The sequence below is a fragment of the Podarcis muralis genome, chromosome 10, assembly GCF_964188315.1.
Source record: "Podarcis muralis chromosome 10, rPodMur119.hap1.1, whole genome shotgun sequence".
Lineage (NCBI taxonomy): Eukaryota > Metazoa > Chordata > Lepidosauria > Squamata > Lacertidae > Podarcis > Podarcis muralis.
The window spans coordinates 59809036-59835376 of NC_135664.1; the positions used below are offsets into that span (position 1 = coordinate 59809036).

General features: G+C 39.8%; 1 protein-coding gene across 8 annotated transcripts in view; it reads left to right on the plus strand.

The window, feature by feature from the left end:
• Window positions 1-2109: 2109 nt before the first annotated feature.
• Window positions 2110-26341, plus strand: part of BCL2L13 (BCL2 like 13) — a 34797-nt gene continuing 10565 nt past the window's right edge. For 2 of the 8 annotated variants that reach the window (XR_013394425.1, XM_028747672.2), the window contains exons 1-6: window positions 2117-2356; window positions 7877-8056; window positions 13249-13356; window positions 13921-14077; window positions 18695-18764; window positions 22433-22576. Coding sequence is in view for 5 of the 8 variants with exons in the window: in XM_028747672.2 (XP_028603505.2) it covers window positions 7936-8056; window positions 13249-13356; window positions 13921-14077; window positions 18695-18764; window positions 22433-22576 (600 nt within the window). In the remaining 3 variants the exon portion in view is untranslated. The other 6 variants (XR_003708708.2, XR_003708709.2, XM_077935194.1 and 3 more) reach the window with 6 other exon arrangements.

Sequence of the window (26341 nt, forward strand, 5' to 3'; positions counted from 1 at the left end):
AAAAATAAATTAAACTATACAAGTAATTACAATAAAAACATTACAACAACAGCTCTTTAATTAAAAGCAGTCAGTCCTCCCAAAGAAGCCCAGGGCAGCAGTTGAGGGCAGGGATGAGTCTGACAGTGCTTAAAAGTAGGGTGGAACTCTGTTTATGGGTCTCTGAATTATTTGCAGTAGACCAGCAAATGTTTCTAATTCCTAAATGTTTCAGCAACAGCAAGAGCTTACTCCTTAATTAGGCTGCTGAAAGAAAACCAGGAGTAGATTTTCAAGTGAAGCAATTCAGATTGCAGTTCTGGTTTGGAAAACATATTCCTAGGTTGAGCACGTAATTTTAACCTTTAAAGCCCTATACGGCTTAGGACTCTCGTACCTACGGGACCACCTCTCCTGGTATGTCCCACGGAGGACCTTACGGTCTGCAAACAAAAACATCTTGGAGGTCCCGGGCCACAGAGAGGTTAGGCTGGCCTCAACCAGAGCCAGGGCTTTTTCGGCTGGGGCTCTGATATGGTGAAACGCTCTGTCACAAGAGACTAGGGCCTTGTGGGACCTGACATCTTTCCACAGGGCCTGCAAGACAGAGCTGTTCCACCAGGCCTTTGGCCAAGGCACAGCCTTTGGTAATTTCTTCACAGAACTCTAGCCCAATGGTTGAAACAATTTGATTTGAAATTATTTTATAATGAATTGATTTTAGAATGCTGTATTATTTTACTGTTGTTAGCCGCTCTGAGCCTGGCTTCAGCTGGGGAGGGCGGGATAAAAATAAAATTATTATTATTATTATTATTTGCAGATCCAGTTCCTAAGTTCTATGTCTGCTCCCTGAAACACTATTACAGGAGGTTAGGCTAGAAATGGGAATAGGGGTTGGGTCAGTCAATGTGTCTTTTTCCTTGTCTCAGCAGCTCAAGCTGTAACATGAAACCGGCATAGTGTCTTAAGAGCCTAATTGTATTAAGTCTGCTATCTCCGCCTACACACACTACATTTTAAGACTGAGTGGATGTAGACTTTGTAGCTTCAGCAACAAGGTAGCTCTCCCAAACCCTATTGCTCAGCCTCCATCCAAATGAAGACTTATTCAGAAGCTTGCTTGCTGTTTTGTGACGTTTTGAGTGGTCCTAACAAAAGTAATGTCTGACCATGGATCTTGGCTATTTTCTTATGGATCAGTATGGCCTCCTTTACTTGTTGAAATAACTAGTTATTATTCTGTTACTGATTAGAATCTAATGCTGAGAGATAAGTAACTGGTGCAAGGCCTCTCTGTAAATTCAAGAATGTGTGGACCTATTATTAATTAAAAAGTAATTAATTCAATCTTCGGTTAGCAATCATCAACAGTGTAGGCACAAAGACAAGTAAGCAATGAGGCCTGAAGGGAATTAAACACAAAGAAAACAGGCTGGGCCAAATTATGCTAAAGCTTAGGTAAAGGTAAAGGGACCCCTGACCATTAGGTCCAGTTGCGGATGACTCTGGGGTTGCGGCGCTCATCTCTCTTTACTGGCCGAGGGAGCCGGCATAGAGCTTCCAGGTCATGTGGCCAGCATGACTAAGCCGCTTCTGGCAAACCGGAGCAGTGCACGGAAATGCCGTTTACCTTCCCGCCGGAGTGGTACCTATTTATGTACTTGCACTGGTGTGCTTTTGATCTGCTAGGTTGGTGGGAGCAGGGACCGAACAACGGGAGCTCACCCCGTCACGGGGATTTGAACTGCCAGCCTGATCGGCAAGCCCTAGGCTCTGTGGTTTAACCCACAGCGCCACCGCCTCAGCCACTATTTGCACCTGGCTCCAGCAGGTGGACTTGAGGGGTGGGCGGTTTCTATTGAAGTAGATCCTAGAAGCATCAAATCAGCTCGTTCTTGCCAGTGAAAATCGTATACTGTATTGAGTTTGCTACAGTTCGCTTTTTGACCGGAAGTCCAGGCTGTGTACCGCTCTACCCTTTTTCCTATCTCAAAGGCCTCGGCGACCGCACAGGCGGCCGAGCTGGGAGCGAACGAGCACGCACAGGCGCCGTTTCGTCGCGATGGCGTCACGACGCCCGTAGCGTTTGAGGCGGGCCTCCGACAGCCGCTGCTCTTTTTTTTTTTGCCCTCCTCTATCATGGCGGCGATGGAGGCTTTCATTTAAGGGCTGACTGGAAAAGCGTTGCGCGCGCGCGCGCGCGCACACACACACACGCACGCATATACCTACATATGCACAAACACGCATATATACATATATAAACCTTCATCCAAGCGCGTGCATGTATATATCCTAACGCGGCCCCGCGGCACGGACATATTCCTCTTGGCTTTGACCCAGCGCTCTTCCCGGCCGTCCTCGTGAGACTCGGGTAAGCAAAACAAAAACACACTCCGGAGGGGCGGGGCGGAGGGGGGAAGAGCCGAGCGCCTCGGTCTCCTCGCGCGCGAGGTCACGGTGTGGGCGGTTGGGCGACCTGCTTTGGGCGCGCGCTCCGGGCGGTTGGCGGCAGCCCCTTAGGAGGTGGGTGGGGAGGCGGTCGCTTCTTCCACCCCTTCCCTACCGCCGCCTGGCTTCTCCTTTAAAACACACTCAAAATATTCACTGTGGTGGTTTCTGCCCACCCCACCCTCGTCCTGTGTAGAGCCTTCTTCATAGGCTCCCCACCCCGCTACTTGAGGTTGGTGTTTCCCTCATGGCCTCTCGTCTCCTCACCCGCGTCCCTTATCCACGGTTCACGTGCGTGAAAGGCGGGACTTTTCCCGGCACTTGCGTCTTCGGGCGGTTTTTCTTTTGAAGGGCAAACTAATTCCCCCTCCTCCCCCCGTCAAGGAAAGGGGGGGAACCGGCTGAGGTGGGGGGGGGAGTGTTGCATGTTGTGTTTGTTGTGTGTGTGGTGTGGGTTGTTTCTCCCCATGTTCTTTCCCGTCGTTCTCTAGTTTTTAATAAGGTGGTCAGGGAATGCAGTGCCAGCCCTCTCCCCACCCCCCTCTTTTAAATAGTTATTAAAATGTAGGTTGGCTATTGTCGGTCAGTAGGAGCGCCCGCCCCCCAATGCGTGGCGTAAAATCCTAGTTATCTCCCCTCTGTTTGAAGCGGTTGAAGGACAGGCCCCTCCTCCCGGGGACTGAGCAGGGTCAGCGTTGTTGACAATGGTGTGCCCTGTCAGCTGCCAGATCTCTTCTGCTCCCAGAGAGAGCTGCTGCTGATTGCTGCTGCTGCTGCTGCTGGAGGAGGGGTGTGTGAACGTGCTCGTGCTTGCGTGCACTTGTGCTGCTTTTTCTTCTCGTTAGCATCTCCCTGCTTTACAGCTGCATTTCCTCAACAGTTGGTAAGAATGGCGTTCTTCGCATGGGTGTGATGATGGGAGGAGGGAAGGCAGCACCGATGCTTGGTGCTCTTTCAAATTTATCCTTACAAGAGAAGGCTGTGCTTAAACCCTGGCCCTATGTACTGTCTACTGCTGTTGTTTGTGAGCTGGCAAACCTTCACATTCAGAAGTACAGTACAGTACCTGCTTAGAACTCCAGAGTTGTCTGCAGTTGCTGAAACTTTCTGAAAAGTGATATAATCTTTCATTGGTATGTTTGCTTATATGTACTGTTGTGGCACATTTCTTTTGGATGGATATTGTTGATCAACATCTTGCTTTGATTTTTTTTATAAAAAAACACACATATCTAGCTAGGTGTGCTTCTAACATTGCTCATCATTGTAGTTATCTTGAGGTTTGCTCAGTCTTTCTGCTTACTTTACATTTGTGAAGGAGACTTTGAAAATATGACTTTTACTCTTTAACATTTTAATTGCTCATATTAAGAAATGTACTTTCACGGCACATGGATACATTATTGAATTGATGTGGGTTAGATGTATGGAAAGGAGAGTTCAAAGTATGGAAAACATGATACCTTCGTGGGAGATAATTCAGTTAAATCCATTGAAAGCGTCTCTTGTTTATAGAAGATTGTGGCAGTATAAAGTTAAACTAAAACCACAGCTCAGATAAAGTACTAAGGCTTTTGTTCCACCACCCCACCCCACCCCACTGTTTCAGTCTTTTGAGAAAATGGTGCAACTATGATAGATACACTTCAATTTTCAAAATTCCACAGAACCAGATGTTCATAGATAAATGAGGTAATTCTTGAATGTCAGTTACTACAATGTTGCCAGTAAACATGGATAGTATTTTACAAACTTCTGCTTATAATTTTCCCCTGGTATCTAATGTGCAGAGGTAAAGCTTTAAAATGAAATAAAATTTGGAAGGTGAACTGCACTGGGGGGTGGGCTAGATATGCAATGCAGACAAGTTGTCTTTGAAATAGGCGTTTTCAATATATACATATCCTTGTGGAAAATTCCCAACAAGCTCAAAGCTCACCTAACCAAACTAACTTTGTAATCTAATGTCAAGTGTGCAAGTCATGTTAAGCCACAAGGCTATATAGCTATCATGGTGGTTTAGTTCTGGATTGGAAGACTCAATTGGATGAGAACTGGCCTTCTTTGCACATCAGACTGAACCATAGTTTAACTGCTGTTGTTGAATGTGGAGGAGCAGTATGATAGCACATGCTACTGAAGTAGCAAGAGCTTTGTTCCCTCCCTGCTCCTACTGCTTGCACACTGGCAGGAAACAAGGCATGATCTGGCTTGTCATCTAAATCCAGGCTTGTGGTTTATTTCTTTGCACCAGAGAATTGTAGAGTTGGAAGGGACTATGAGGGTCATGTAGTCCTACTCTCTGCAGTGAAGCAATCTTTTGCCCAACGGGGGCTCAAACCCACAACCCCAAGATTAAGAGTCTCGTGCTCTACCAACTTAGCTATCCCAGGCATCCCAGGTATCAAACACACTTTGAGAACACTGCTTTTTCATATTAGGAATGTAGGAAACTGCCTTATACTGAGTCAGGCCATTGAGCCTTCAAGCTTGCTATTGTCTACATTGACTAGCAGAAGCATTTCCAGATTTCAGACTGGGGTCACTCCCTGCCCCACCTGGAATTGAGGATTGAACCCGGATTGTGAACCATGTCAGTGACAGGTACACAAAAGGGGGCAACTTGTTGCAAACGAAGTTTGCTATTGCGACTTTTTAAAATTATGGTGAATGATTTGGATGATTTATATTCTGCCTAATTGTGAAACAGAATAGACTTCAAAGCTGTGTCTTAGGACACTGAAGTCTTGCATAATGCTTCAGGGTCTCTGATAAGCCTTCATATTCTAGACAATAAAAAAGCATTAAAAGTGTAAGTAGCAGTGCTTGACTCCAATTGAATCAAATTATACATCTACCAAATTATATGGTGAAATGTAAACAGTCTTAAGAGTATCACAGTTTTGAAGCAATTGCATATTACATATTTATACAATTTTTTTTATTACATTTGTGTTCCACCTTTCTTCCAAGGAGCCTAAGTGGCATACATGGTTCTCTTTTTTTAATCCATACAACAACCCTGTGCAGTAGGTCAGTCTGAGAGACAGACTGGCTGAAGATTATTCAGTGAGCTTCATGGCAGATTTAATTCTTATGAAACAATAAAGTCTTGTGGCTCTTTAAAGACCAACAAACTTGTTTATGGTATAAACTTTTGAGAACTACAGTCCACTTCATCAGATGCATGGAATGCTATCCCAAGTTAGCAAGTACACCCATGTTTATTACACCTGCCAACTTGGAAAAACATTCCATGTATCCGATGGAGTGAACTGTAGCCTATGAAAGCTTTTGCCTTCATAAATTTGCTAGTCTTTAAGATGCCACAAGACTCTTAGTTTCTTTTGCTATCACAGACTAACATGGTTACTCTTTTGGGGTTGAAATATTTTTGTGGTAAGTGCAAACATAGCAAAGCGCTTTTTATAAGAGGATTATAACTGTTTATTCATTGTTAACCATTGCTTTTCTGTATAATTGATATGTAATCCATTTGTGGATTAGGATCACTCGAAGCATCTGGAGATACCCATCTGACTGACTCGATTTTTCCAAGCAGCTCAAAGTCAAATGGATAATGAAAGATTTTAGTGTTTGATGTGGTATGCAAGGAGATGCTGCCCATAAATTCACTTATATATTGTAAATTTTACTTAGTTAACTTCAATGTCTTGGAATGGATTCCATGGTTGAAATGGGGAGGTAGCAATCTTAATTGCTTTGTCTAAGGTCAGGGCTGAACATATAATGCAAATTCTTCTTAAAAGCATAGATACCTGTTGATCTTTTAGCAGAAATCCAAAAGCCACAGTTGAAAAATATCTTTATTTGGATTTAAAATGTGAAAAGTGTCACTACTTCATCACATTTTAGTTGATTCTATTTCAGATACTATCCTATTGTGGCTCTTGCAAATTCTTAGGTACCAGAAACACATTTTAGGTGCTTGTTTCTTCCAGTTCAAGGGTATATTAACTTGTTTTGAACATTATGATTTTTTCTTGCACTTTGCAGAATATACACTGACTGTGTTTTACTACATTTCCGTTTTCTTATCAGCCCTGGCCAGAGCAACATTTAAGAGGGCACATAGGTGGCAGACTACATTCTTATCTCCTCCTGCCACTGAAAGTAGCCTATTGGCAAGTCCCATTGCCACATCTACTGTAATTCTGTTCTTCCATCCCAGAAGTAGTATTACAGTGGTACCTCAGGTTAAGAACTTAATTCATTCTGGAGGTCTGTTCTTAACCTGAAACTGTTCTTAACCTGAAGCACCACTTTAGCTAATGGGGCCTCCCGCTGCCGCCACATGATTTCTGTTCTCATCCTGAAGCAAAGTTCTTAACCTGAGGTACTATTTCTGGATTAGCGGAGTCTGTAACCTGAAGTGTATGTAACCTGAGGTAGCACTGTATAGTGGGGCATACAGTAGGAGTTGACAGCATTTTGCCACAAAAGGTGTTACATTTGTTTCATAACTACAGTAATATTCCCCCCCCCCCAATCTTTTCCTTGCTATTTTTAACATGATTCATAGCTATTAAAAAAATTACGCAGCAAGGGCTTCAAGCATGGGAAATAGCCTGCAAAGGATTCCAGGTATACTAAATAATATGAAAAGAGGTGAGGCTTCCTGAGTTGTCTAAAAGTGGTAGTGTTCTACTTACAAAAATGAATTAATTCTAAATGTTAGAAACTGATGCTGCCCAGTAAACAGCTTTACCTTTTCCTTATAGAAAGGCTGAATGAATTATATCTGTTAGATTTTACACTACAGGATATGGCAGTGATGACTGCATCTGAACAATTGTTTTCAAGTAGTGTCTCTGAAGAGCATTTGACATGACAAAATAGGGAAGTCACATTTTAATTTGTCATTGAATTCTGAAACATCTCTTTAAAAAATGGTCTGGGAACTACTATTTAAATTTCCCTCAGTGAGTCCAAAGTAGTGTCACTGAATTAAGGACATTGTGGGAATTCAACCAGAATTAATTCAGTTCTGCTATGATCAAATAAACCTGCAGAAATGTGCATAAACTTTCAAAAGAACTACTGATATAATTCTTTCTGAACCTTAGTAATTTTGAATACAGTACAGTTATGTAGCAGTGTTCTGGATCTTCCTCTTCTTTCTCTCTGGGGAAGAAGTAGAATATTTATTTCACCTGCTATGTGTTTCCGTAGATTGTTCAACTGCTGTTTGACATACCATAGGAATGTTTGAAAAGCAACTTGCCAATGGGCTACTTTCAGTGGGAGGAAGAGATGTGGATTTAACCTGCCACCTATGTACCCTCTCAAATGATGCTCTGTCTGGCCGGTGCTGATAAGTTCTGGCACAATTGCATTTTGTATTTTGTCTGTCTTGCATGTGTGTACATAATCTGAATATGATTCTAATTACATTATTTCATTTTGATTCTTAATTTTTCAGATCTTAAACAGAGAAAATTACATAGCTCATAATCCTGTGGGGCATTGGAAGCCAACCAAATGGCATCTTCTACTACTGTGCCTGTAGGTTTTCACTATGAAACAAAATATGTTGTCCTCAGCTATTTGGGTCTCTTGTCACAAGAAAAGCCTCAGGAACAGCTCTCTCTGCCAACTCAAGGTAATGCTTTCATTCTACTCTTGTATGCAATACTCTTGTATACAATTTGGTATTATGTATTTTTAATATTTAAAAATGTGAATGCACATGAGGGGTTTTGGGGTTTTTTGTCAAATGATAAAATAACACACCAAAAACACAACATGCTCTGGAGAATAATGAAATAACACAGTTTTTACACAAGTTTTTAACTTATTAAATTATATTGTTTTTATTTCAGTGTATTTAACTTTTCTGAATAATCTGATTAGTATGATACAATTCATGCGCATTCAGACTGGTCTTTGATCCTCAAAATAAGTGTAGTTAAGTCCACAGGTCACACTTAACTTATCAAGTAGGTTGCAGTAAAAGCAAGAATTGGCTTTTAACAATAGAAAATAAATTATACAAGTAATTTATTTTCAAGTAATACTAAACTTCAGCATATTTTTAGCTACTATTTTGATCTGGAAAATAATTTCCAGAGCTTTTTCCAGCTTTGTCCCAAGTATTAGCTTTTTATATACAGTGGTACCTCTGGTTACGTACTTAATTCATTCCGGAGGTCCGTTCTTAACCTGAAACTGTTCTTAACCTGAAGCACCACTTTAACCAATGGGGCCTCCCACTGCTGCCGCGCCACTGGAGCATGATTTCTGTTCTCATCCTGAAGCAAAGTTCTTAACCCAAGGTACTATTTCTGAGTTAGCGGAGTCTGCAACCTGAAGCGTATGTAACCTGAAGCGTATGTAACCCGAGGTACCACTGTACACTACTATATAATTGATCTATTACTTCTGTGTGAAAACTCTTGATATTATAACTTTTTCAATGGAATCTGATTCCTATATAAATGCTAGGATCATTTCAGTATTCCCTCCAAATAACTTGCATCTATTTGCTCTTTAATTGTCAATTGGTTCACTTTTTATATCATTCTGTTCAATATTTTAATTAAGGTTTAGAACTTATGAGGTTTATGGTAACATATGCTTGCCTGCCAATTTATAAACAAGTGGGCCAGCAGAATAAAGTCATTGCCTACCCTTTCTCTTTTTCTCTGAGTTGTGTCCCCAAGTTCTGTGTGTAGGAGATCTATGTGTATTTTTTGAGGCTGGAAGAACTTCTACCATTAACTGTCAACAAACAGTGGCAGAAGCAGCACAGAGAGCTTGTTGCTTACCTGCCGCCTCACAGTTATCGCTTATGTCTTGTTGGTATTTGCATTCTGCCCTGTAATAAAATTCTCCGGGCGTTTTTGATTCAGTGGGGAAAAACAGCTTAGCTTGAACAGTAGGTTTGCCCTAGTCAGCACCACAAAGAAATGGCTGCAATTGAAACATAAGTAGGTTTCTCTGAGGTAACTATAACATTGCCAATTCAATGTTCAAGTGTTGATTTTCTGCATCTTCAATTTGATAAAAGATATTTTCCCTCTCTAACCTTTTACAAATACAGTCAAACCTCGGTTTTCAAACATCTCGGCTGCCAAACATTTCAGAAGCCAAACACCAAAAACCTGGAAGTGAATGCTTCCGTTTTCGAACGCACCTCGGAAGTCGAATGGCTGCCAAGGCTCGTTTCTCTATTTTTTCAGTTGAATTCTCCGACAGCCCATTGAGCCTCAGTTGTCAAATGTTTTGGAAGTCCAACAGTCTTCTGGAATGGATTATGTTTGACAACCAGGTTCCACTGTATACAGCACCGATTACATCCACTTTATAGCCAGTTCCTCCCCTCCCCCCATTGTTTCAGTTGCCTCTCAAAACATTCATTCATTTTGGCATCCGCTTTGATTTTTTGACAAAGTCATAGGGGAGCAAGGCAATATTACCGTATTTTTCGTCCCATAGGGCGCACCGGCCCATAGGATGCACCTAGTTTTTTTGGGGGGAAATAAAGGAATCCCCCCCCTTTATTTCCCCCCCCAAACCAGGTCGGGGAATCCAAACCAGGTCGGGGAACAGCGGGATGGCGGCGCTCCGCCTCCCACTGTCCCCCGAGCTTGTGGGCTGCAGGCTGCTGCCCGCAAGCCTTGCGAGCCCGCGGGAACTCCCGCCGGGCTTGCAAGGCTTGCGGATAGCTTCCTGAAGCCTGGAGAGGAAAAAGTGCGTCCTATAGGGTGAAAAATACGGTAATTTAGGAGTACTATCGAATTGTGAACCTGATTCTTCAGATGCAGTGTGTGATTTGGGCTGGCAAAAGCCAGTGTTCCTTAGATCTCCAATCATCAACATCTTGTCTCAATCTGGATTCAGTTTTGGGTTCTTGATTGTAATGGCCTTTGTTTTGAACTCCCCGGTTCTATTAAGGGATTTTGTATTACCACTGGAAATTCAGTATTATTCCAATTCAATATTATATCTAGTAAAGAAAATATTTTATTTAAATTAGTATGCACTACCATCCTATAAGAGGAAAATGATTCTCTTTTGTGCTTTCTTCACAGTACTGTATACCGTTGAAATGGGGCACATTGTTTTACAGATTACCACTGAGATACCTTCCCGTAATGTACTTGTCAGAACCACTAATAACAAGAATACAGTAATTTGCAGTCCATGGAGCTTAGGAGAACTCTTCTGAGAAACCATCAATGTCTTCCCTTCCCTGCCCACAAAGTACAGCTGAATTTTGCTTCCTGTACAGTCTGGCAGTATTGCTTTTGGACCAGCCAGAAATCATCAGTTGAGAACAATATATTGTGCTTTGTTTCTCTGGAAGGGGCAGACATTTAAATTGTTTTCTTCTGATTATTTACAAAGAGCTGCGGAAATAAAGAGAAGGATAAAATTACTTTTCTACTTATGAATAACTTAGTTAAATAGTGTCGGGAATTAGACAGGTTTCCGGTTGTTGTCTGTCAAGTCAGTATCAAAATCAGTTAATATTTGCTGTATTGTCTCCTTTAGAGCCTCTGAATAGTGGCTGTTTTTTATTCATTAGCAGTACTGAATGGTTGAATGTGAAAGCACTGAGGATACAACATTAGGTATCTAAATAGTACTCCTGTGTACTTTAAAGGATTGAAATTCCTTGTCATTTTTTCAGCATGGTTTCTTATCAAGTATGACAGCTTGCCATGTATGATCACCATCACTCAAGTTCTGTGGGAAACAGGTGCTCTTCTCAATGGATTCCTTCTCATTTGGGCAGGGCAAGCCTTAACTGAGAAGTCTAGATTTGAGGTTTTTTTTATGTAACTGTAATTCAGTCTTTCCTGATGGGAGGTATTATACAACTAGTTAAACTGTCAAAGTAAGTTTCTCTGCTTTCCAGACAAAACTCTTTCTTTAATGTGATTTTATAATTGTGGTACTTCTGATAGAAGCCTACTTACCTCCAGGTCAGAACTCCAGAGGCACATCACTAACAACACCTAGGAATCATTTCTTGTCTCATCCCATCCTATATCATCATTTGGACACAGGACATTTTGGTGGTTGTTCATGGGGGTGTTTATGCTTTTTCATACATTGTTTGTGCAAGTACAGCAGGAATTGCAAGTTGATGTGATCAGATAAGTGTGGTATAACTTAAAGGGGAATAGAATTGATTCTACTTACTGCTCTTGCCACTGCTGTCATTGTTTGAGTTGTAACCAAGTTCCTCTCCCTAGCAGCAACTAATTAAGTGCCCTGGAGAGCAGTCAGCAATTTTTATTTCTCAATTTTCCATCTCCATTTTTGTAGGAAGAGGGGAGTAACATTTCTAAAACTGTGTCAAAAAGAGTTAATGGAATAAAAAATTTCAAGTGGGTAAAATGAGATGTGGCTGTTAGAAAACTTACATTTGCAGGGGGAAATGTATTTCTTCTTGAAGGACAAATATATTGGCATGATATACTTATAGGAGCGGGGAGAAGGGATGTGTTGCCCCGGAAGTTTGGCTCTTAAGCATCACATGATTTGTCAGTTTAGTTGACTCTTGGCATATAAATTGAGCAAGTGAATCTGTCCCTGTGGTAGCGTGTGTGCTATACTAATTCTCCTGTCACATTCCACAAAATCATTTCTGGAAATGGGAAGAGAAGCTCATTAGAGGCCATCTAAATTCCATAATATCAATATTAAAATCTGTTAGAAGAATATGGTTTTCAAGTAAGGACATTTAAGTATCTGGGTTTCTCTAGTGAAGAGAGAGTGAGTGCATACAGTTTTATTTGTCTGATTAAACTATTTGTTTTGTGAGTCTGGTAGCAAAAACTCCAGCATCCATAAAAATGAAAGAAAAACATTTTTCATGTATTAACTTAAAGTGGAGTTCTGAAATAATTAAACAAATGGCCTGCAAACATTTTTGCATGGTGTGGACATTAAAATAAGCCACAGTTTACCTTAAACCTTGCTTTAATCATTTCTTCAAGCAAACCATGTGGTAACTTTGGTTTATTTCTGGCTTACTTCTTGTAGTATGTTTGAAACAGAACATGGCCTAGGTTTGAATCCTATATCAAACCATACTATGGCTTGTTTGAGCCATTCAGGCATCATATGGTGGGTGGGGGAGTCATGTGGGGACCTGCATGGCGGGGGACACAAATTCATGTTTAAACCATAGTTAAATGCAAACAAGGCCACTAAGTATAGGAAAACATCTCCAGAATTAGAAGACAGCTTTCTTTCAACAGATTTTACTGTTTAGAACAAAGTAGATTCTTACATTTCAAGGAGACTGTGTTAACGTTTTGTAATGCTGGATCACTAATGTTTGGATGTTTCTGCCTTTCTGTTGAAACACACTCAGCAATTTATACTGCTGCGGTGATTAGAACTTCATCAATTTGGCATGTCATATATTTGTTGGGAAAAATCATTTTCTTTATTAAATTTCTTCCAATTTCATAAATAAAATTTATAGCACTAATATACATGTCTATTTAGAAGTAAGTCCCATTGAACACAACTCTGTAATCCCTTTTCATTTGCCATGCTGAGGGGGCCTTAGCTAAATGCACATGGGATTGCAACCTTGTTTATTTTTCTTAGGGAATTTTTTCCTCACTAGAAATGATTTGTTGTGTGAGAAATTGACCTGGATGCTCTTGTGCCATAAACACTAATTCCTACTTATTTTTATAGTGAACTGAAGTTCTTTTGCTTTGATAGAACTGCAAGTGTTTGTAATTGATGAATATTTGTCGCTCTTCTGCCATTATATGCATATCCTAAGAATCTACCTTTTTAGCTGAACTTTTTTGCTTGTTTCAGTGACTGATCCATCTGCGGCCTCACAAGCTTTAGATAAGGAAGTCCTGGAGAAAGTTAAAGCAGAAATTGAGGAGGAATTGAAACGTCTTGATGAAGAAATTTTGGAAGGTCTGTGCAAGTTGGTGGACTTATTTACTTGGTTGCTTATGTTGTTATGTCCCAAGAATTATAATTTTCCTACAACCATATTTTCAGAGGGAATATTAATTCATGTTTTTGATAATTATGTGTTACATTGTAGCCATTGTAATACACATTTCAAACTGTAAGTGAAAACAGCTGTATTTTCAAAGGGAAAATGCAGTCAAAGATTAGTGCAGGTTCTTCAGAAAGATGTATTATAACCTAATGTAATAAATACACAGTTCCAACTTCAAGTAAGATTGCTATTGAAGTTTTATTTTATTTTTGCAATAGCTGCCTTAGATGAGACATAATTATGTTCGTGCAAAATTACAGAATAGTTATTTTTATTGGTTCTGTATGCTTAAGTGCAAATTCTACCTTAGAAATGTTTGTTTTATATTTTCTGTCCCACCAGTGAAATCAGTTGACTTAAGTTAGTCATGACTGATTAAGTTAGTCAATTGGTTTCAGTGGATCTGCTCCAAGTATGACTTACTATTTCAATCTCACTAACAGTATGGAATCTCTCTCTTTTTTTTATTTCAGCTTTTACCAGCACAGGCTTTGACTGCCACACATCTCCCGTATTCAGTCCTGCCAACCCAGAGACTTCAATAGAAGATTGCTTAGCTCATCTGGGAGAGAAAGTATTCCAAGAATTGAAAGAACCTCTTCAAAAGGCATTAGAGACCCTACTTAGCAAGTGAGTTCTCATTTGCTTTGCTCAGCAGGGAAGGTACTTGCTCTTAAAATTCTCACAAATACAGTAATATTGATTATGTGACTATATTTTGGCACAACTATTTCTAAACCTGATTCACTTTCCTTCCTTAATTATGCACTTGATATGAAGTGAGCTAACAATTTCCCATCATTTAAACTTACAAACATCAGTACACTACAATGAAAACAACTTCCTTCAAAGCCACTGCTTATTCTGATAGCTGTAAATGCCCGAATGTTTTCCTTATTAGACAGTAGTCAGGGTAGAGTCCTTCCTCCTAAGTGTTTAAAATCTGGATGCTGTACTACAATGCCATGGGGCTAATACTGATATCTCTATATTTTAGGTACCCCAGATGTTGCCAAACATATATTGGGTGCACTTCTGCTATTGGAACTACTTCCCCATTCTCATAGTGGGAACGCTTCTGGCCTTTAATAAGAGGGACAAGTAGGAAGTAATAGAGAAATTGCGTTGAGGTAGCACAGACACGTGTTTCATGTAAGTCAGTCTGCTTTTTTTTCCATATAGCAGGGTAGACCCTCAATGTTGACATGAGATAGGGAGTAGGTCATTTCATTGAATTATTCCAAATGAATATGTAGAGCTGGTATATTATAAAACAAAAGTACTGACATTTGATTATGTTAGTAATACAAGTGTCAGAGGGATAAGATAATTGATTCCACAATAGCTTAATAAATTTGGCAGTTCCTGTCTATTGTAAAGCTGCATAGGATTTTGCCATATTGATTACAGCCAGCACTTTTTACCTCACTCTGCTGCATGTAGTGGCAATGTATAGAAGTTCAGGTCTGAAAAGCAACTTTTTAATAGTTTGAAAATAAAACACAATAGAAAACTTTCTATATTCTACTATGCCTGATCTGAAAGTTGAACCACTCATGTTAATGACAGTTCTCCTTGTGTAGACAGTCCATACCATTCAGAAAAGCAGTTGTAGAGCAAAAAAGGGAAACAGAGCTTTTTGCCAGTATTTATAAGCCCTTCTTACATAAGTCAATATTGAAAGGTACTGAGATTCTGTATACAAGCAGTTCCTTGAATTATTTTTCTAAAACTGTCACAAACATTTGGTATAAATTTGACTTCATTACACATCTCTACCAGTACCAGGCTTTGTTCATTTTAAGTTAAGATACAGAAAATCACAGGAACACTTTAAGATTGCTTTGCCTAAATCAGGGGTTCTCAAATTTCTCCCCACGGGGCCCACTTGACATGGGTGAAAATTACTGAGCCTCACCAGTCAAAAAAGATGGTGCAGAGGCAGAGCCAGTCACAACTTGGTGATAGATGGAGGCAGAGTTTGGAATAACCAGCAAGCAATTACTGGCATCACCTTCTACAGATATCTAATACATATTTGGAAATTACAAAATTCTTTCCCACTGTATTTTTCTTGTGGCAAGGATTTCCACAGCTCAGCTTTCCTCAAGCTTAAGTACAGATGTTTGATCTTGAGGTATTGTGACAGACCCCCAAGTTAGGAAGAATTTGCTGAGGCAGAGGTTCTAAGTGGAGAAGGCTTTTTCCTTTATATTTTCCTCTCCCACCCTTGCATGTGTCTCTATAGTATTTTTATCCATCTTGTCATTTCTCCTTGTTAGATCTTATTCCCCGCCCCCCGCTCTGAAACCTGCCAGCTGTTTTCATCCCTCCTCACTGGTCGTTTTTACTAACTTCACTTATTTGTGCTAATAGTTTTTCTCTCTTGGCCCATTCTGTTGTATTCCCCATTGAAATAATAATAATAATAATAATAATAATAATAATAATAATAATAATAATAATAATTAATAATAATAATATATTTTTTCTCATCTAAATTCCTTTAAACCCTCCTCTGACTCTTCCTCTTAGAGAAGGGAGACCTGCCATGAACTTCTGTCTCCCAGCCATCTTTACTCAGCATGCAGGGAGTGGCTGGGGAAACCCAGCCAGATGGGTGGGGATAAATAATAAATTATTAAATTATTATATTGCATAGCTTTTGCTATATGCATACCTACTTCCACAGATGACTTACAGTGGTACCTTGGGTTATGTACGCTTCAGGTTACAGACTCCGCTAACCCAGAAATAGTGCTTCAGGTTAATAACTTTGCTTCAGGATAAGAACAGAAATCGTGTTCCTGCAGCGCGGCGGCAGCAGGAGGCCCCATTAGCTAAAGTGGTGCTTCAGGATAAGAACAGTTTCAGGTTAAGAACGGACCTCCGGAACAAATTAAGTACTTAACCTGAGGTACCACTGTACTGGTTCCCAAGAGCTTGGAGAAAGATGGAGACTTCAATTAAAGTTGTATGAAAGCTTTTGTTTTCAGCATTGTTTTCAGCTTTTGTTTTCAGCTCCCTCCCAAGATCAAGCTGATGCCTTTAATATAAAGTTTTTGTTGTCAGCTGAAAGTGTTTCATTTCCTTAGAGCAATTTGTTGAAATGTGCTGAATTTGGGAGTTGTGCCTTAAATGTAATTTGTGTTAGGTTGGCTTTTAGATGCTATTTTGAATGAATGGGTTATAGATTCTTAATTATACATTGCCTTATATGTGCAGTATTGAGATAGAAGGAAGTCTCAAAGATTAGAAAACAATTGTGAAAAGGATCAAAATGCCTAACTCCCAGGCCACTATTTTACTATGTTTATACTTTGCTTTTTAGCTAGGATTCGCTCCCAGATAACTATAATGCACATACTGCTGTGAAATGAGCCAGAGTCTGGCACCTTGTGATGTCTGAACCTGGGCTTGTGGTTTGTTTCTTTCCAAACAAACTGGGGGTTGTAACCAAGGTTTGTTCTTGGTTACTGCTGGTGAGTGAAAAGCCTGTCTCTGGAGCTAGATTTGTGATGGCTGTTCTACACACACAGCTCATCGCTGATGTTTTGATTCATTTTAAGATCTTTGAGTTCGGAAATTGCAGCACAAGTGGAAGCTTCTGTATTTGGTAAATTTAATTATCTAGCAGATTGATCAAAATCTATACCAAATGATATGGGAAAGTTATTTAATTGTCCTACACGTGGTTGTCTGTGAACATGTAGATGCTTTCAAAAATCTGCAATATAGTCTTCTATTGAAACTGTAAGTCATTTATATTGTAGACATGGTGATATGAAGGTTTCCAGTCCTTGTGTACTGAGTACAGTAGACAGATGTAGCAGACCAGCTGTCCTTAAGCTAGACTCAATAAATGCATTTAACCCTTGCTCAGGACATCCTCATGAAAGAAGTAGGAAAATGCGGATTAGGGAAAAAACCTGCTAAGCATGGAGTGTTCTGTTTGTTGAAAAACAACATACAAAGGTCAATCAGAAGGAAATATATCCAGTAGCATAACATGGGGCCAGTGCTGGAACAATTTAGTCCTATGTAGGACTAAAAATTTCACTTCAGTGCTCCACCTGCATGTTAGAGGTAAAGATATATATACATATGGAAACTTGCCAATCACTGGGATGAGCTGGTTAACCTGTCACTTTAGGCTGTGATGCACTGGGTGAAAATAGTGGCCAGTTCACTTCTTCCCCACTGCTGCTGCACTGCAGGGGTCTAAACCATGTTTTGGCTTAGTGTTGTACCCAAACCCTGGTTCATGGTTTGTTTTCCCCAAACAAATCACAAGCATTTGGTTTCAGCCTGTGGTTTGTATGGAGAGAGACAAATCTCGAGGTTCTGAGGTAGCACTATGCCAAACCATGACTTAGCTCCCAGAAGCAGTGGAAGAGCAAAGTGACCACAATTTTTGCTCCATGTACCAGCATACTGCATGTTTACTTTTAAAACATCCTTAAGCTTAACTGTGATTTAAAGGTAATATCACTCTTACATAGTTTAAGCAGCTTGATCCTGTGCTTATTTAGAAGTGTTTAGTGGGGCTACTTCCAGGTAAGTGTACATAGAATTGTGACATATACACACAGTAATGGGAGTTTCTCCTCTCTCTCAGATTTTAGCACCCATAATTGCATTCAGTCACATGCTCAGTAGGTGGGCAAGCAAGAATTGTTACTGTATCTTAGTATCCAGTCAGCAGACCAGACCCAGATCTTGCCCACCTGTTAATCACCTGACATTTTATGACATAGAATAATTCAGACTTGAAAATAACAATTGGGAGTGCACTCTAAGTGGACTCCCAGTTTTCCCCCTCAGCTGCAAATATCTTGCTGAGCCATCCCCACAGAAATTGGGCCTTGCAGTTGCAGTGGAAGCACCTGCTCAGACACCACTGGCTCTGGTTTTGGCTGTGCCTCAACAGGTTTCCTGATTGCAGCCATCCCATGGAAGTCACTGACCACAATAAAAGTAGTACTAAGGTGGCAACTCCTGAAGGAGTTCAGTTGTAGTATTCTAGTATTAAGTTTTTTGTCAGTTGTCTGCATGAGCTGATTCAACAAAAAATGCACAAATCATTTCACCAACTCTGTAATCTAATATTACTAGAATTGACATATCTCTCTGTGTTACTATTACCATTTCAAGACTGTGCAGAAATTGTTGAAAAGGAGGTTATGCCTTCTTGTTTTGCCTTTGCTTTGCTTTTTAAAATCTTGTGTTTTGGTTTTATTTGTACAGACCAGTAACTTACAAGGAATACAAGGAGAGGACACAGGAAGCATCAGCTCATGCCAGTGGATGGAGCAAGGTACTTGCCAAATCACCCTCACTTTGAATTGACTAGATATCCATTATAGACCTGTGCCAATTTAAGGAATCAGTACTCTGTTTTATTTGCCTCATCTATACCGTACTGCATGTTCCAGGTTTTATTAGCACTTAAGTATAGGAGTAAGTGTAGTTGGTACATTATTACTATGATATTCAATATGATTCTGCAGTCAAACAGCAAACAGAAAGTCAGTATATGGAGGTTCTCCTCTTTCTCTTTTTAAAAAAGCAAAATTCTAGCCCTTTTTGGTGGTAAAGGGCTAGAATTTGGTGGTATGATTGTGTGTCATCTATGTAGCGAAACACCATGAGAGGGGAGGCCTCTGAGCAACATTTCAGGTAGTGATGATGGGTAATACCTCAGTTTTGTTTATAGGACTTTCTTCCATAATCATTAGAACCAGAATAAATAAAATAAGCAAATATATGCACATACTGAATTTAGTTATTCAAATTTCTTTTCATAATAGCGGATCTCAGTTACTTTCTGGCAAAACTTGCTTTACTTTGAATAGAGTGTGACCATGGTCTCTCTTGTAGGACAGATTTACAGGCAGAATTACTTTTGAAAACTCAAATAATAGTAGTAGTGGCTTGGAGCACTTTATCTGTTTACATCTGATAGGCTAGGCCACATTCCTTCCTAGAAAACAATGGCTTTTCATCTTCATGTCTTTTTGGGTCTCTGGGTTCAGTTTAAGCCATGTTCTTGATGTTGGGCTTCCACTGAAAGAAGTTCACACTGCAACATGGTTGCTTGCAGACTTTAGGGTGATGCCAGTGTGCCATGCACTTAATTGGCTGTCTCTTGACTCCAAGTCTGCTGCTGGTGTTCTTAGGAAAAGCAGCATTGGTCCAGCATAACTTTGGGAACATTTCCTCCTGTATAAGGTCCCTTGCTCTTCTTGATCAGCTTTATTGGATGTCCATTCTAGTGTTATGAGAAAAGAAGAAAAACATTTCTTTACTCACTTTCTCCATGCCATGCATAATTGTACAAACTTCTGTCTTACCACTCCGTAGTCACCTTTTTTCTAACTAAAAAGTCCTAAAATGCTGCAACCTTTCTTCATACGGGAGTTACTTCGTCCCTTTGATCATTTTGGTTGCTCTTTTCTGAACCTTTACTAATACTACAATATCCTTTTTGAGGTGACCAGAACTGTACACAGTATTCCAAATGTGATCACACCATACCTCTACCAGTCTTTTTAGAAAATGCAGTGTCTGCAATTTATAGACTTTTCTGTAACATCTTTTTGACTACATACTCTAACAATATGATTGCTGATACAGATAAAGCTTGCAAAACAGGTTGAAAACAATCTTTATTGGAATTACCACTTTTACCCAGTGGCTATTTTTCTTGAAAACCTGCCCTTTAACAGAGGATTTTGAAGGGAAATGAAAAGAATTAAGAATCCTTCCATCCTATACAGTTTCTAAACTGATAAACTAAAGGAGAATACAAAGGTCACCATGAGAAATCTTAAAAAGTTTTGAACTTACCTTCAAGGAGGTAAAAATGTCATTTGCTTTCTTGCAAACCAAATGTTGATTGGATTTTTTTATTGAGTGTCTTCTAGGTTGACAGGAAGTAAAACAGCTATAGTTGGAAGGTGGCAAATGTTCCTCTTTTTTCAAAACAACAAGAAACACTTCATTCTGATAAAATCTTTTCCTACTGAGTTACAACTTTTTGATACCAGAGCTAGAATCCAAAAAAATACTTTGGCTCACAGAAAGGGTTGTGTTAGTCCAGTGGAATTTTTCACTTTCAGCATCTGATACCCGTAACACATCAGAGTAGCTTACAAACTCTCCTGAGTTTCAAAATAAGGTCACTTGGTATAGGGAGCTATTGTTTAAGGAAACAAATCGGGCCTGAAAGCACTTTCGGACTCATGGAACTAGTTTACGGTTCTTTGGAACCTGGCCTAGGAAACTCAAACTGCTCTTGTGGCTCTGAACTTCTTTTGTATAAATATAATTTGTCCAAATGACAAAGGGAAAGGGAAATAATTATTGTTGCTGAACAGGATGAAGGTGAGGAAGGCACTTTATCTGAATGATTTATATTTTTTGTAAGTACTGTATAATTCTTTTATACAGCATCCACAACAGAAATTGAACGTGACATTTTGCATTAAGGAAAAGGAAATTTGGTGTATGGGTGAGAGACAAACCTCAGACTGAGCAGGAGGAGGCAGAGATGCAGATGGTTTTCATTCTTTCCTTTGTAGGGGATAGGGTTCTCCATTGGTATAGTAGTGGGGCTGATGGGTGTATCTCTATTAGTGCTCAAATTGCATTTTCAGTAGCATTTTTCTTCCCACCCCAGCACAGACTGGATTCCAAATGCATTCAGAGAGAACAAAGCATGACTATTTCACTCTAAATGCATAGTACAGAAGGAGCCAGTTTTCTGTTAACAGAAATAAGCCCATCTTTTTCCTTGTGAAGCACTCATAGACATTTCAATCTCATAGAAGCTGCCAGGTTCTTAAAGGGTTAGACATATAGTACATCAATTAGTTTTTAATGAATGTTTTCAAATAGATTCTTTTCAGCCCATCAGATATTTATTTCAGGTACTAATTGTTCCAGTTCTATTTTATGATTGAATGGAAAAGATACTGTCACTTGGTGCTATGCTTGCTAAAAGCCCATAATGAAAGGGCTTAGTATCTTGGTGGCCCTATGGGAGAGAGCCATAGTTACCACTCGTGTTAGGGAGCTTATTTGGAGTAAAGTGGATCTCTCTGGGTTGAAGCTTCAAGACTCCAAGACAGCATTGACTTTCTCTCATCACAGATATTCACATAAAAATACCCTTTTAGGTTCTAGCTAATTTCTTTCAAGTCTATTGGAATATCTTGCAAGAGAAGATAAATCAGTATTGACTCTTCTTTGGAATAAAGTAAAAAATAGAGAGTGGTATCCCTTGATAATTCCAGAAATTGGATCAGATAGTTGTGATTTAATTGAAAAGTCACTGTTAAAGAAGGTACAGAATGTTACCCTGTTGCCAGTAATGCATTCTTTGCATTTGAAAGTCCTTGAAGCTGATATTGAAATTGTTTTTCTTGGTGTTGTATGGAGCGTTTGAAGATTATAATGTTGCACAGCAGCAAAACTTTCCAGTCCACTTTACGTTGGGTCACTTGAAGAAGGGATACCTAGGTCCATTATTCTCCTCCCTTTCAAATTGCTGTTACCATCCTGACTGCCTGTTCATTTTAAACAGTGGAGACACTGCAACAGTAGCAGCAACTCATTTACCTGCCCAAGAAGTAGTGAGGGGTAGGGAATGATGAGTTGAGAACTCATTGCCTGATTCTTGAGACTAGATTGACCCACTGACTAATCTGCTTTTTGGCCAGGGTTCTGTGTTCTATGTATTCTCTTTCTTAACTGAGTACTTGAAAAAGATTATTCATATTTATATTTATATGGGCTTAATGTTGCCTCCTTCAAAGCTGCCCTCCCACCATGCTTGTATCTCATGTCCATGCATGCAAAATTACTTACGCAATAAATGTATTTAGCACTCTTTGGCGCAGTGGCAGGATTTTCTTCCAAAGTACTGCAATTCCTGATAATGTCTCTTCCTCTCCTACCCTTTCTTCACTCTTTACTCCAAAGGTTTTAGTGCCTCTGGTGATCCTTCAGCGATTCCTGATGGAACTGACAAGACAGGGCAAAGAACCACTTGGGGCACTGCTGAATTTTGGAGTGACCTACCTAGAAGACTATGTTGCAGACTATATCATCCAGCAAGGTGGATGGGTAAGGAAGTTAAATGTCCAACTGTATCTTCCTCCAGAGTTGATGAACAGATATGTGCATCTCTCTGTACAACAAATGTATTTAAGATTTACTAACTGTTCAAAGGAAAGCAGTGTTGATTTTTTTGTCCATAGCAGAACATATAGATATTATTTAGGATAATGAACAAGAACAAAGATAACAACATTATTTTAAAATTGATCTTAATTAAAATGCATTGGTCTTCATATGAGTTTAGTTCTGTTTTCGTGGGGCAGCAGACTTGAGCTACCTCATAGTCATGAACAAGTTCAGGCTATGCATTTAGATTGAGCTTTTTTTAATTTTATTGAATTTCTTGGAGTGCTTTAAGTTGTATTTCTCTAGATTCCTGTGTGAAATGGGCTAAGAAAACATAGGTTCTACTTAAAGTGCTATTTGAAAATTGTGTTTTGAAGGCACAACGAAACCCTCTAAGAATATCCAGGCCCCCTCCCTCCCATCTGTTTCTTACAACTTGATAGTTGAGCTGGAGCACAGTGAGCATACAGATTATTCCTCTCTGGGAGATAGAACACTGCCAGATTTAAACAGAATTAATCTGGGATTAGTGAAATGACTCCCAAGTTGTTTTTATTCTGAAAGTAAAGCTGGTCAGTGGTTAGAAAATCTAAATAGCAAAAACATACTAATAACCTTTAAAATTATATATTTTTCATATTTTGATTTTGTAAAGTGTACGAGGAGGGTCCAAACAGTGGTTTTACCAGGGGCTTTCCCCTCGCCCTCATCTCCTTTGTGCCCTTATTTTCTCATAAGAATAAATATGTTTCTTGACTGTGCAAATTGCATATTTGCCTGGTGCAAGAGCTGGTGTTTAGATTATGCCTTTATGACTTCCACTTCCTGCAGAATAAACAATGACTCCTACATCTGGTTATGCTTTGGGCCTTGATTTAATGAAATGTCTTAGATTTTTTGTTTTGGCCAGTAGATAACTTCTTGCATTGTGTCCTCCTGTTTCTTTTGATGTTTTGGTACCCTCAGAAGACTGTGTTCCATACCTCAACGACTTCTGTAAAGCCTTTTATAAACATGCGTGTCACAATGCATAGTTGCTTCTGAAAACACACAGCAGCCTAGCTGTGTCTAAGAGGGAGGGAATGTTCACTGTGTGACTGTTTGTAGTTGACTTGGCAGTTCCATGAACCATGCACTTATCTATTCACCTCTAGCCAGGCATAAAATTGGACTGACAGAAGCTGCATAACCAACAGGGCAGAGCTATTTTTGAAATGGTGCAGGAAAGGTGAAGAAAGAATTGAAATGGTGATAATTTTTAAACTAAATAAAAGTTGCCATGATTAACTACTCTGTGGTTAAGAGTAAGATCTTGGGTATTTTGATCTTGATCTTCATGTCATTATGCACAAGGTTCAGTTTTGTGGCTGGTACCTAGTCTTATTTTGATTTGGTTTAACAAATTTGTGTTTTAAGAAACTGAGACTGCAATATTTCAAGTTTTCCTGAAACATGGTACTAACATTAAGCAAGGCTTTTTGGTCGTGTTTAAATACTTGAATAGGGAAACTTCAAATTAATTGCTCTGTTTGGAAGCTCAGAATGCACAGCAAATGTTCTTGCTGGTCTTCACTAATGGTAGAGCAGCAGAATTGGAGAATTAGCTGTGGTACTGCCCCTGAGCTGTTTAATCCCAATGTGTAAGGTTCAGCTAGACCTCCTAAATTTCCAGTCATGGTGAACCTGTCCAAGGAAGAAGAAACAACAATGTGTATTGGGGGGTAGGAGATAGCTTAAAAGCTGTTTAAAGACTAAAATCACTTAAATGTTCAGCTACTCCAGCAGAGGCAAGGAATGGATTAGTTAAGAGCATCTAACTCTCTGTGTTCCATTAGTCATTAAAGAGTATGTCATTAGGGTCTCCCAATTCCTTTCACAAAAGTCACAAATAGTCTTTCTATAGATTTAGAGCTTTGTGAAAACACCAGGTCTTTCTACAGAGGAAGCAGTGGCAAAAATGGTACAGCCTCAGGAGCTTTAGTAAGTGGAAATAATCCAGACCTAATGAGCTATTTTGTAGGAAAATAATTAAAGGTAAAGGTACCCCTGCCCGTACGGGCCAGTCTTGACAGACTCTAGGGTTGTGTGCCCATTTCACTTAAGAGGCCGGGGGCCAGCGCTGTCTGGAGACACTTCCGGGTCACGTGGCCAGCGTGACAAAGCTGCATCTGGCGAGCCAGCGCAGCACACGGAATGCCATTTACCTTCCCGCCAGTAAGCGGTCCCTATTTATCTACTTGCACCTGGGGGTGCTTTCGAACTGCTAGGTTGGCAGGCGCTGGGACCGAGCAGCGGGAGTGCACCCCGCCACGGGGATTCGAACCGCCGACCTTTTGATCGGCAAGCCCTAGGCGCTGAGGCTTTTACCCACAGCGCCACCCGCGTCCCAGGAAAATAATTAGACTGAAGTAAAAAATAGTCATGCAACATGGAACACACTTGGAGCAATAAGATACTACAAACTGAATATATAGAAACTTAATATTGGATTCATCACCCAGTGCCATCATTGTGTAATGGAACGTCAGTCAAGAGTAGATTTCCTGATATTTGGAGGATTTTTGCAGAAATGGCAACCTTTAAGAAGAAGATTGGTTCTGGGAATAAGTCCCATAGAACTCAGCTGGGCTTGTTTCTAAATAGACCTGCATAGGATTATGCTGCAAGACTATAAAAGTTAAATGTAGCACATTTAAAAAGATAATGTCCTCCTTTTCATTGTTCTGATGGTTTCCAGACATTTTTTCTATGTTGCTTTTCCTTTTCTAATGAGAAGTTGTGTTGCACACATTTTGAGTGTGAGCAGTGAGTAACGAGTAACGTTCTTCAGTGAAATCTGCATTAAGTCCGCTTTTGTAGTAATTTCAATATCAGGAAGAATCAAAATGCAGTTGCAGTTTCTAAGTTCTCATAAAGTTTTGCATATGTAAGCAATAGCTTCTGACCTAAAAGAAACAGAGTCATGCAATGTTGTTGGTTACTGAACTTGAAAAAGATTATAAGAACAATGCAGAATATATACTTTTGCTTTACTTCTCTTCTTGTAAGGCAGTAGATTGGTTTGCTTTGAATTCATTTTCAAGGTAGCAGTGTACATCTTTAATCATAAGAGGCAGAGATCTAGCTCTGAGCATTTTTGTAGACATAGCTTGCTCTCTAGACATTGTTGATGGAAACCAGAAGAGTCACAGAAAGGTTCCATGTTTTCCACTGGGTCAAAACAAAAAACGTTCATTCTAATTTGGCAGCAGCTTAGCTCCACAGCTTGCCCTGAAGCTGTATTAGGGCACAAACAAATTGATGTGCAGTGCGCATACTCCCTCCCCTTTCTCTGTTCACTCTCCCTCTGTTTGCTGTGTCTGCTGCATCAGAAACTTCTCTTGGAAAAGTGCAGAGTAAGAACAGTCAGTTTGGGTAAGACTTTACTACTGAAGTAGTATAATTATGCTTTAAAAGTGTCAACCTTGTCCTAATTTCCAGTGTTTCATCCACATTGAAAAGGACTTGTGGGAGATCTGAGAAGAATAGAGATGACTAACTATTTTTGCTTAAAAGTTGTTATTCTGCTTTGTCACCAGTTTACATGCTTGTGGCTTGCTCTGCTTTAATAATATCTGCATGAAAGTATAATTAAGTGCCTTTGGAAACTTGCACATCCATTTGACTTGTAAAAAGCGAACTAGAAGCTGCAATGCACAATTAAAA